At 38.6% G+C, this 12,351-nt stretch overlaps 1 protein-coding gene across 10 annotated transcripts in view; it reads right to left on the minus strand.

Moving 5' to 3' along the window:
• NEDD4L (NEDD4 like E3 ubiquitin protein ligase) overlaps window positions 1-12,351 on the minus strand; it is a 334,332-nt gene that overhangs the window by 175,858 nt on the left and 146,123 nt on the right. For 4 of the 10 annotated variants that reach the window (XM_074995740.1, XM_074995739.1, XM_074995741.1 and 1 more), the window contains exons 4-5: window positions 8,821-8,859; window positions 5,136-5,189 (exon numbers count right to left, since the gene is read on the minus strand). In XM_074995740.1, coding sequence (XP_074851841.1) covers window positions 5,136-5,189; window positions 8,821-8,859 — 93 coding nt within the window. Of the gene's footprint in view, window positions 1-593; window positions 1,906-5,135; window positions 5,190-8,820; window positions 8,860-12,351 lie in introns of those variants that run through there. The other 6 variants (XM_074995738.1, XM_074995735.1, XM_074995734.1 and 3 more) reach the window with 3 other exon arrangements.

Consider the following 12,351-nt stretch of genomic DNA (forward strand, 5'->3'; position numbering starts at 1 on the left):
AATGACTTCATCACATTTCAAATGACACTGAAAGAACAACCTTGAAAAGTTTTTATTTTTAAAGAAGTTCAAGAGCAAAAGTATTATGTGAAAAAGCAATTCTCACCGCTCGGTTTTAAACAACAAAAATTGATATTTGTTTTAATTTCTATTTTAATTATTTTCTGTCCTCACAAAGTCCTGAACTGCTAGGATAATTCAATTTTGTTTTTAAATACCTTTTAACATAATATGGAAATCATTGTTTCAAAAAGATGTAATTGGTACAGCAAAGCCACAGCAAACAGATAAAGAAATAAAAGCAAACGGTGACCCTTAGGCTTTCCATTTTTAAAAAACCCTTTAGCTGACGTAGCACTGAGTGAAGCAATGTGTCAGACATTAAGACTCCTCCAAAACATTGCGCTGAATGTCATCATGATGGGAAGCACAACTATTTTAGTTTAGAACTAGGGATGTTTTATGGATTGTTCCAGAGAAATGTAGATCTTAATGACTGCAATTCTTAGTTATCTGAAATTCAGAAGCTTTTCTACATCATAATTTACATTGTGCTAGAATACAAGTGGAAGCATTTTCAGCATCTTACTTACCATGGCACTGGCTGCTGTAGGCCCAGGGGTATTTGGCCTCTTGGGATCAGGAATTTGCTTTTGTTCTTCTATACCACGGGTTACAAGAATTCTGAAGTGTTGCTGCCTAGTGTTTTGATCTGGTCTGATTTTAAACAAGCATCCCTGCCCTTGAGGAATCCTTTCTACTGAATTACTTCTAGATAGTTCTGACTCATTTCTGCTATTACCAGGCAGTTCTGAATTCATTCGGTCTTCTAAAGGACTCATTTGTTCTGTTCGTGGCTGCACCGGGTAGGAAGTACTCCTTTCCAGCCGTATGCGAGGGTACCTGACCAATCTATTCCCTTTTGTTCCTGTAAAACCAAAATTATAGTCACTTCCTGTACCTGTACCACTTGCCTGGGACTGCTGCAACTGAAGAACAAAAAACTTTTTCCCTGAATTTGCTGACGTATCGGGCAGATGCTGCAGAGACCAGCGTCTGGGTTCAGAGGTTGGAGCATTATTCTGAACCTCAGAACCAAAAGACGATAGTGTAACCTGGTGCATATCTGTACATGAAGCACGATGTTGAATTCTTACACCACTTATATTTAACCCTGAAGCTGCTTCACTGGCTTCATCTTCTAGGGCAGCAGTCGCATCATCATCATTCAGGTTATTGGATGGAACCGTACAAAATATTCTGTGATTACTGGAAACAGCGCCATTAAGCTGTTGATCAATCTCTTCAGGCATCCTGGGGGGAGAACTCTCTGGGGTTCCTTGGGGACTGCATGGAGAAGAAAAATTGCTGTCAACAGGGTACGTATAATGCTCCCTGAAGTCTGAGAATTTACATGGAAGTGTCTCCTCAGGAGACTCTGAGGCTCCACACTCATCAGCACAGCCGTTCACAGCTTTGCGCTGGAGAGAGATCTGCATAGATGAGCTCCTTGTCGGCCGCACCTCAATATTGTTCAGCAGCTGAGGAATAAACATGGATGTGCTTCTTTTTAAGGAGCCCACTTCTTGGAAATCGCTGCCGCCATAATCCGTTCCATGTCGGGAGAAAGGATGAGGACTGTTTCTTCTTGGCAAAGTGTGGAATGCCATGTAAAAGTCATCTTCTCTCTCTCGGTCTAGGATCTCAGATTCAGGGGCTGTGTTGCTTCGCCCAGAGCCAAAATGAAACCGCAGCCGATGGGCCATGGTTTTAACAGAGAGAAGAGAGGGAGAGGGAGAACAGCAACAATTCAGGCACTGCCAGAAGTTAAAAAACAAAGACAAACTCCAAGAAAAAGTGTCCCATCTGCCAAACTGTTCGTACTGCAGCACTGATAGCGACAGATAGCAGAAATAGCCCAAGTGGCAAGCAGCATTCCGGGCATGATTGGATAAGAGCAATCAGCACTCCTACACACTGTGACATAGGGTAGGATGGTTGGAGTCACATGACCTGGTTCCCCCTCTCCACTGCAAGCTAGTGGTGGTGTTTGTTTTTTTTAAATACCAGCAAGCGCCTGAAACAGCACCTTCACAGCTGCTCCTTTTCCATCAGAAAAGGGCTGCCCCCGCGGGAGAGCTCTCACAGCTGACTAAGGCAGCAAGCACACTCGACACTGCTATAAATCTCAGCCACATCACATTCACGAGCTTTTTTTTTTTTTTTGTATAAAATCGTTCATGGCAACAAAAGTCCTTCAAGTGTTAAAAGTTCAAGTTAGCTTCACAAATGCTGAATGAGAAGAACAAAAGTGGTTCCAGAAGAAAAATTCAGACTCCATTTGATTTGGTGCTACATCATTAGGTTACCAGTGTAGAACACATATAAATATTTAACCTAGGGTTATGCTCTAGGTTTTTCTGTTTGTTTGCTTTCAGGTTCTTTAAAAGATTAATTAACCAACTAGTCACTATGGAAAAATTCACAACTTTCACATCACCACTCTAAACGCAGAATAAACCTAATACAGTATACAGAAATTGCAACAAAAAAACCTTACATGAGACAACAACTTCTCAGGCAAAGTTAGCAGCAGAAATTAACAAGATGGCAAGAGTTTCTTCTTCAGTTTTACCAGGCAGCAAAGACGAGCGAAAACCGAAGAAGGGTGTGCATGCTGTTTTGGAATGATTTGACTTAAGCACGGTGCAGAAAGGCTGCCCAGTGCTGGCTGCCTTCCAGTGAGAAAGTTTGCAATATTACCACAAGTCTGATTGTCAGCACGGAGTACAGCTATGTTTGCTGAGAGCCAAAAGAGCTCAAAAGAAGAACATATGGGATACCACCAAAAGTTTAAACAAACATCCCAGTTCAGCACCGCCACAATGCAGCATCTCAAGATGAAAAGAGGGTTGTCATAAATGAGGTGCACTGAAGTTTTAGAACATGTTTTTCCATGAATCAGAAATAGCATCTGTTTAAACAAAAAGTTTGTTTGCAAAGAGAGACAAATTAAAGAACCTCAATTTAAATTTGCTCCTATGAAAGGTCCAAAGAATACTCTCCCCCCTCCATACCCCCTACACCTTCACACCTATAGGTGTAGGGCCAATACTACTACTAGATAGTTAAACCACTGGTTTTGCAACAGCTTGTTTTCAAATACAAAAAACATGCAAGTACAAGAGAAATAAAAGCTGATTTAAATCATAAAACTGCCAGGGACCAGTACAATCCTCTATTGTTTTAACCAGACTATGAGCCAACAGTGTGAAAAGCATGGGTATTTGCCACACAGTAACAGCACTGTGCAAGCTCTGGTATTAGGATTTTAATACACTTTTCAGATAAACAGCACAGAAACCTGCTGTTAAGTAAGCAAGTTTCTTCCCACCCCGCCCGGGAACACTTAAAAAAAAACAAACACTAAACTTGCAACCAGTCTGTTGTGGCAGGAACCTACTGCAATTTTTAACAACTAAGGTGGTTTAGGAACAAGGTGAACTTGCAAAAATGTTTTTCTTAAGGCAAATATTACAATTTCAAGTTTATAATACCTAATATTAACAGAGAACAGGCAGGCAACTGTTTTGGCACCTAAAATATACCCATGCTGCAGAAAATAGTCTTAGAATAACTCAATTCCACACTCTCATTCTAAGCACATAAGGTTAACTCTTAGGATTCCAGGTTCAGAGCTCTCTTTTAGTATGTACATTAGCTCAAAAGTAAGAGGCAAAGTTACCTCACAGTAATATCAGATAAAAGGAAAGCCACCTCTCAGATCTTACTGGCTGTGTCCATTCTAGCCCCCTTCTTCAAAAGGGGCATGATAATCAGCCTGATCGGAGAATATTAATACTAATTATGGGGAGTAAGGGCACTTTGATGTTGCATGGGTACTTCGAAGGGCCCATGGCTACATGACACGCCAGCACTTCGGGAGAGTTAGCCTAGTGAAGCGCTTCATTAGTATTCTCCAATCAAGAGGATTATCATGCACCCTTCAAAGAAGGGGGCCAGTGCAGACACAGCCGCTGCATGGTAATGGTTAAAAAATGTCTTTTTAAATGATCACCACTATATTGTCACATGCTAGTTTGACTGTGCACACCACTACCCTCTGCTGGTTCACGTAAAACTTGTTCAAATTTGCTAGTACTATCCCACTCTGTCAGTTGGCCGGCAAAGAAGGTAATAAGACTACAAGTAACCAAAATTATTCAAGATTCTCTACTAGTTCAAATGGTAGATGCCTTTAAATTGTGAAATAGATTCTCCCAATCCGAACCCCCCATTAAATGCCTTAAAGTGCCTTGATCACCAAAGTATCTTCATATATTGCTATGGATTTGTTACTGTACCTCCTCACAGCATTTAATGAGGACCTCTAGATTTCCCCACCCCCACCAAGAAAGGTTAGCTACAGAAAATATTTGTCTTTCCCCTTTCATGACATTAACCTATTTACTTTGATGGAGCCAAAAAAAGAAAAAAAAACTTTCAAAGTAATTTTAAAATTAAGAAACAGCTATTATATTTACCCAAAAGGTATCTGGCATGTTTTGCCCCAATATATAAAGCAAGTATAGTAGAGAGAAACTTTACTTATCTAATCAGAAGGAACTGAATATTTTGTGATATAGCACCACATCCTCTATTACAAAAATGTTAAATGTATTGTTAGAGGGTCGCACAGTATGCTATCCCATTAATGATTTTAAAAAATTTTCTCAAAGTATATTGACAAATTCTGATTAAATTGCTGTCATATCAACTATACACAAAATCAAACCTTAGATGTTTTTGCATAGCCACCTCTGTAACCTTAATAAAAATGACAAAAAAGATTTTAAAAAACAAGTAATTGCATTACACCTTCACTAAATATGGCCACTGCATAAAATTTTGGTTCAAGACAGTGCTATCAAAGTTCAGCTTGTAAAATAGCCAAGTTCCCTGCTTATATATGCCTTACTTACATTCCTTAGTTTACACATTTATACCACCGAAACAAAATAAATTTTAAGATATGCCAAATTTCCAGGAACTAAGACTCCATAGCTATGTTACTTCCATGTTTAATTGCATGATTAGTAAAACATGCACAAAGGGGAATATAGCAGTACACTCACCAATCTGTTTTCATCAAACACTTCAAACAGGAGTCTGTGATTAGTTGGGTTTACCTATAAAAAAAATAGTGTTATTTCGTGTTCATTATCTTCACAACATACACCAGTCATAGACACAGTAGTTTACTAAATGACTAATCCAAGGCTATAAGAATAGGATTGATGGGCCTCATATAGATTGAGCCTTTCTAATCTGGCACCATGGGGACCTGAACAAGATAATTTATCAGAGCACAGGAGGTCAATATTGCCTAGAACATAACCAGCACTTCCACTGCTTACCCGGCTCTTACAAGACTTGGAGGGGTAAAATAGAGCTAAGTAACTGCACACAATAGGACTAGTGGCTGTAAACAAACCTTATGGGACCACAGGAAACTTGGCCACTTCCATGATAAGTGGTCATTTGGCTAACTAAAGTCATGTTGCATTATTGATGTTGCCAGATGAGAGTTCCAGATTAGAGAGGTTCAACCTGTACATCTCCAACGGCACCTACTATGTAAATACACATGTAAGTCCTATATGTACAACTAGAAATGTTCAGGTGTTCAACATTGTTTTTACTTACAGCTGTTAACACCTAGTATACTGCATCCCTCTTCCTTAAGAAAGCTCCAAAGAGACAGATATTTTTTGAATGCCATACAGCAAGAGATCAACCTGCCAGAGTTATGTTGGTGGCACTTGGTGACTCAGGTGTCAGATTGCTGGGGGTACAGGGTCTTCCTTGGTATTTCAATTTCACAGCTCAACTGTGATGTAGGAAATAGAGTTTTTAAAGTACATTCCCCTTTGTTATTGATTCAGAACATCCCATTCAGAATTATAAACTCTGGCCTTCTTCCTCTCCCCAGAGTCAGTCACTGTTTCTACCCATTTTACATACACCACTTCAGAAACACTGTTGATATGAGCAAGGATAGACTGTGCAAACTTCTCTAATACTAGCAGAGACAGGAGTACACATCCAGGACATAATTTCCACAGGCAGATGCTGAATTACACACATCCCCTCAAAACCATAAGCAGTCAAGGAGCCAAGAGGCCACCAATAAATAAAGTCAGGTTTCTATGGTAATTAATCCAGGTTAGTACACTTTTTAGGAAAGCTTTTGTTAAAAACAGGTGGCTAAGCCTCATCCTCTCTGTGAGGAAACACAGACTATATTCCATAATAGGCAGACACTTATGTGAGTTTATCGACTGGGAGAAGTCCCAAATTGAACTAGTGCAAGGAGCGATCCCTCAAGGAGGGGAAGGCACACATGGACTAGTATTTGTATTCCTGGGCAGCATTTTTATGACTTTTGATAGTGCTGCAGGGTTCCATCCACATGCTCTAAGTTCTCATGGTGTGACTTTATAAGGTGACCATGAAAAACATCAGCAAAAACCACATGTAGCATAATAGCTGATTTTTGGCAGATCCTGAACACACACCAAAGGAAGAGCACTCAATCACCTGAGCTCTGTGCCTTCCAAGCTGCTCTGCAACTCAGCACTGAGCATAAACATGGAGTTTTATACCTACCCAGTGTGGAATCAAATTTGAATTAATGGCGAATGATGTCAAACAACAGAGAGCCAAGAGCCCTCCTTTTCCTGGGAAAGGCAGGTAGCTACACAAGTCATAATTTAGATAAAGCCATTGCATGGCAGGGTAAAGAATGCTAGTGTTTATAGACATTAGTAAGATGGAACTGCTAGAGATGAAGGTTATTGCAGGGGAGGTCCATACTAGAAGAGCTGCACTGATGAAACTATGCAGCTGTAGCACATCCGATGCTGTATGCTGGTGGGAGAAAGCTCTGCAGTTGGCATAACTTAGCTTGAAGGTGGAAGCTATGCTGCTGGAAGAGTATTTCCCACTAACATAGGAGTGGTAGTCTAGACCTGCCATAAGATTGTCTTCACTTACACAAACCTGTTGTTGTGACAACTGACCTCCTAGGTGAGGTCAGGCATAGGGCAGTGAAGGTGTTGATCTTACCTAATTTACTTTGTGGTACAAACCACCTTTTTTAAAAATCAGTGACTAAAGAGCCAACAATTGCTTCTTCCCCTTTGGCACATCACTACAAGGAAAGAAGTAAGGTTGTTTGGAAGCCTTGATGTTTGGATTGCTTTTTAGTTTGTTTTTAATGTAGCATTTCCTGGGCTATTAATGCTTAGGGCTTTTTTTTTTTTTTTTTGGTAATTTACTGATGGGTACTTAAAATTCTGTTAAGTAAAGTAAGTTAACTGGGGGGAAAAAAAAACCAGTGTCATTCAAGTGATAACAGTTCTGAAAATGGATAAACATTTTGATTTGCTGCTTGCTTCTAAAGACATTTTTCCTGTAGCCTTTAACAGGGAATCCTAAGAATCGCTAACATCTAAACAGGAATGTCAAACTCAATATGTGAAAGTGTAACATGACCAGATAAACGTTCTACTAATGGGAAGCTTGCACATATCAAATCTTGTTGTGACTGAATTGGAAAGAGATGGGGCCAGTCATACTGAGTTTAGCGCCAAGATAATTCCTGGAGATTTTGTATTACTCAGAAGTGCCTTGTGTAGTATATTACAGAAATCAAAATAGCTATCTGCGGACATATTTTAGGGATAAAAATCTATTAAATGTCACTCTGTGAAAAGCTATTTAAATGGAAATGACATTTTAAAGTATTTATGATCTCTCCTAATTAGATACTAAATATTCTTGTCTAACTTACCAAATTAGCAAAACAGCAGTTAAAATGCATTTTGACAGGCTACCACCATTTTAACGGTACACAATGCCCATCCCTGTTCTCAAACAGCTGTTCTGAAGATTAAACTATTGAAATTTTAGCTAACCTACTATTGTAAAAACTACGATTGGACAGAAGTAAATTCTGCTTGAAAACTCTTTGTATTATCTGAAGATCAGGGATGTTTTTCTCCCTATTTATGTTCCATAAATACTTTAAATACAATTTGTGGTAATAGTTTTAATTTTGAACCTATTTTGACATTTTTGCCAACATGTACATTTTTATCATGAAAACGTCAACTACAATTAACAGAAAAGCTCTAGATTGCAAGTACAGTTCTAACAGACAGATTTTACACAAATTTTAAAAGCTAAAAAAGGGAAAATAAATGTGATTCTCTCTGCTTTTATGCTACTTCTCAAAAATTACTCTTTCAAACCTCATCCTCTGTGTTAGAACTTCACTATTTTTGTCATGCTAGCTCAACTTTCAAGATTTTTAACCATTAAACATTTATACGGTGTGTTTCCTGTAGTTATGCTGTGCTATCATATGACATTAGTAAGATTTTTGGTTATTTGCCGCTACGTTGGACCTTTAATACACCACAAACATGATATTTAAATATGAAGTATATTACATTCTGTGTACATCAACTCAAAGCATGTATAAAAAGAATTATAAAAATTGTGCAACAACCTTTCATATAGTAAATCATACCTTTTTCTTTAAATCCTGTCTTATTTCATCATTTAGAATAGTTATTAGGCATCAACAATATCAGTTCAAGTTGATTTTTCTTTTAAATACACAAGAAATATTTAGAGTAAAATATTGAAGAGCATAAGCTTCTTCCAACCCCACTGCCATTCAATGTGCTTAATTTTAATTAATTTTCCTTACCTATTTGTAGTTTAATTTATTAAAAGTAACAAAAAACTTACTCTAAAATAAAATTCTTCATTCCATTTTGGATTCAGTGTCTGTAAAAGAAATTACATTTTTAATGAAAATATTATTAAAATCTAAACATCCATTGGATGTTGCTAGTATATTTGCAGTCACTTAAACGTGCAGGCACATGACAACCTTAGTTAAAAGTCAAGAAAAATCAACCCTAATATTTCACAGCAACAACCCAGAATAAAGACATTGTCATCAAATGATTTAAAACTCATCTACCAAGCAAACTAAACGTGGGAGTGTATTTCAGCTGAGTGATCCAGAAATAGATCATTAAGTATAAACACAACTCTACCAGTGGAAGAGAAATGATTGAGGATCTATGCAAAGAAATCATAATAAAGACTAACCTTAATTAAATGTTTTGTAACAAATGGCAATAAGCAAAATGACCAATTTTTAAATTGGAGCAGTTTAGTCCAAAGAAAGTTATGGTTCTAGGACTGTGAAAAAAGGTAACATTGGTTTCCATTCATTTTCCTCAGGGCTCATTTTTCCAGTTTCCCAAAAAAAGACTATGGAATATTGCAATTTTATATTAATGATTTTGATAGAATATGCACTTAACTCACATCCTAAAAGGAGATCAAATACTCACATGACCATAATTCCCCATATGAAACACAGAGCACCTGCTAAATTGTTCGGAGTTAAGCGAGTTCAATGGTAATCCATCAGAACTATGCAGTGCAAACGTTCAAAACAATATTAAGTTAGCCTACTACCCATTTAAAAGACATACAGCATTATTATAACAAAAGAGCTAAAAATTAAAAACAAAAACTACAATTAAGTGGTTATTATTCTACAGAAGTGCCTGCCTTGTCCACATCTTGCTGTTCCCCAGAGTGTGGGCTGGTGAGAAAGAGAGGCGGGGGGGAGAAGATTTTACTTACACACGCACGCATGCACGCACACACCCCCAGAGCAGGGGCTTGGAGCATGTGGGCAAGAGCTGGGGTGTGTGAGTGGCTGAAATCCGGCCTGGGTGTGTGTGCAGGAGGGCAGGAGTCAGGACAGTATGCTGGGTGGGAGGAGGAGCCCTGGGGCTGAATTCTGGGACAATATAAATCATTTGCTATTTTTGTAGCAGTATAAAAAGAGAACAAAACGTACTTGGCCAGTTTAACTCCCTCCTCACCCCTTTAAAATTTCACTGTAGTCAGTGGCTTTACAACAGATAAATTATACCCCTAGCTTTGAAAGCAAATATATTTTTCTATGCCTGACACCTTTCAGTACCTCAGTGGATTCAATAGAGAACATCATACCTTCTAATAGCCATACACACTATGCCAAGCTCATCGTCAAACCTTCCAACCTTCCACCAGTCCATGTTCAACAGACCTATGTGCTAATATCCTACTCTCTAAACAAGATTTTCTGAGTTTGTAACTTATAAGCCCACACGAGAGGTACAGCAACTGAAAGGCTTGGAAATCCTCACCCCTTGCCCTTATGCTGCACTCCCCCACCCCAGTCTTCCACTGAGAACTCCCGTCATGTCTCTCCCAAACAGTGACATCCTCCCACCTAATCGCTTGGCCCGGCTACCCCTCTCCACTCCCGAGATGCCCGGGCTACATGGTGACTGTTCATTTCCAAGTTGCTGCCCATGGGCCACCCTTTTCTCCCTCCCTTTGCAGTCCTGACCTAGCTAGATCTCCCATTTTCCGGGGCAGGCGAGATTAAAGATAAGGACTGCAGCCTGATGGTTCAAATAGCCACTCCCAAACAATTGCTAAAACTGTATGGAAATCACTTATCTGGAAATCCAACTCTAACTGCAAAGTCAAATAAGAAAGAACTACGTTAATTTCTTGCAGTTTTTAAATTTACCATGCATCAATTAGTAAAGTAACAGGATATTTTAAAAAATGATCAGTTTCAGATCGCTACAAAACTTCTAAAGAGTTATGTTATAAAAATAATTCTTTCCCTGCTACACCAGTGGCTGTTCCAGTTTTCAGAGGTGCTAAAATCTCCAACCCCACCTTATTTCTTTCATCTCCTCACCTTTGGTAAATAAAGTATACTGTATAAGTTTCTGATGGTTAATATCTAATCTTGTTTTTCTTTAGTGTTATGCATTGGTAGGTACGCCTCCCTGTTATACAGAATACTTGAATATCCAGCAACCTCCTGGTCCTATGGCTGCCAGATATGGAAGTGTTTTACTGTATTTGGTAAAGAGATTATCTTTTATTATTGACTACAGTCAAAAGGTAAAAGCTGATGAATACGCTCCCTTTGTGAACAGAATATTATTCTGGAATATTGTGTCCAGACATGGAACTATTCTAGAATAACCACAGCAAAATAGCATATGCCAGTCAATTTCAACATGTAGACAGGACCTTATGGACAAGGGGAGTGATTTATCAATAACTTAGTAGTTAATATCAAGATACAAAAAATTCCAAAAGTTGATTTTTTCTCCCTTGCCTTTTCCATTCACAAAAGGAGTATTCAGGAGCATTTTCCTTCTTGACTGTAATCATTCAAAAAAAAAAAAAAAGTGAATGCATGCTCTCTCTCTCTGCAATGTTACTTTTCTCCTACAGTGAGTGACACCATTTATGTAACAGATGTGTGAGTTAAGCTTGGTGCATGTATTTTTCAACAGAAGAAAATAACAGGCATATCCATGTGGGCAAAGGGGATGTCTCAGAAGATAAGGATTTCAAGAACTGATATACAGCAATTCAGACAATCCAATGGAGACATCTGCCAAAAAGGGGGTGATTTGTAAACTTTTATCCTTTGGTTAAATTTTGATGGGGATTTATGGACCAAAGTTTATATGCTACTTGGGTTCTGCCATTTCTGAGACATTTTGGTAAACAAAAGATTAAAACTCCTAAACCGATCTCTAACACAACCTTGAACCAGAATATAATTCTGGGTATTCAACCCAAATTCAACACATGCTAGTAAACATTCCTTGGCAATGGGTGTATGGTACTAAATAGTAAGACTTCTGATAAGAGTAAAATTTAACACTTCCTCCAAATTAAAAAAGGGATTTAGTTCACATTCAGTAGGTCAGACTTTTTCACCCAATATGACTGACTTAATTCTGAGTATCTGAGCAGATTTAGTACCCTAATCCCATGACAATCTGAATGCTTGCAATGACGAGGCAGCACTTACAAGTGTGGCTTAAGTCCTTGCAGTCAGGGTCAACCAAAAATAATGCCCCAGTAATACCCCAAGTCTAAGTAGGTTTTAATAAGGGGCAGACTGAGCTTCCAGGAAGCTGAAGTAGCTCATACATCAAAGCAAGGTGAGAATACAAAGTTCCCAGGTCACTAAGATTGACAGTGTTTGGGGAAACAGTTCAGTTGTCTTCAGAGGTCTGGATCTGGAGGATTGTTTTCCGAGTTATGAAGCAGGACTAAAATTGCTCCACAACCAGAGGAGCAGTTCCCATTTTTTTTTTTTTCAATCCATGGATCGAATAAATGTTTTGTGCATCAAGACATGCAAATGCACACCATCAGTAAAAAACA

The sequence above is a fragment of the Carettochelys insculpta genome, chromosome 5, assembly GCF_033958435.1.
Source record: "Carettochelys insculpta isolate YL-2023 chromosome 5, ASM3395843v1, whole genome shotgun sequence".
Taxonomy (NCBI): Eukaryota; Metazoa; Chordata; order Testudines; family Carettochelyidae; genus Carettochelys; species Carettochelys insculpta.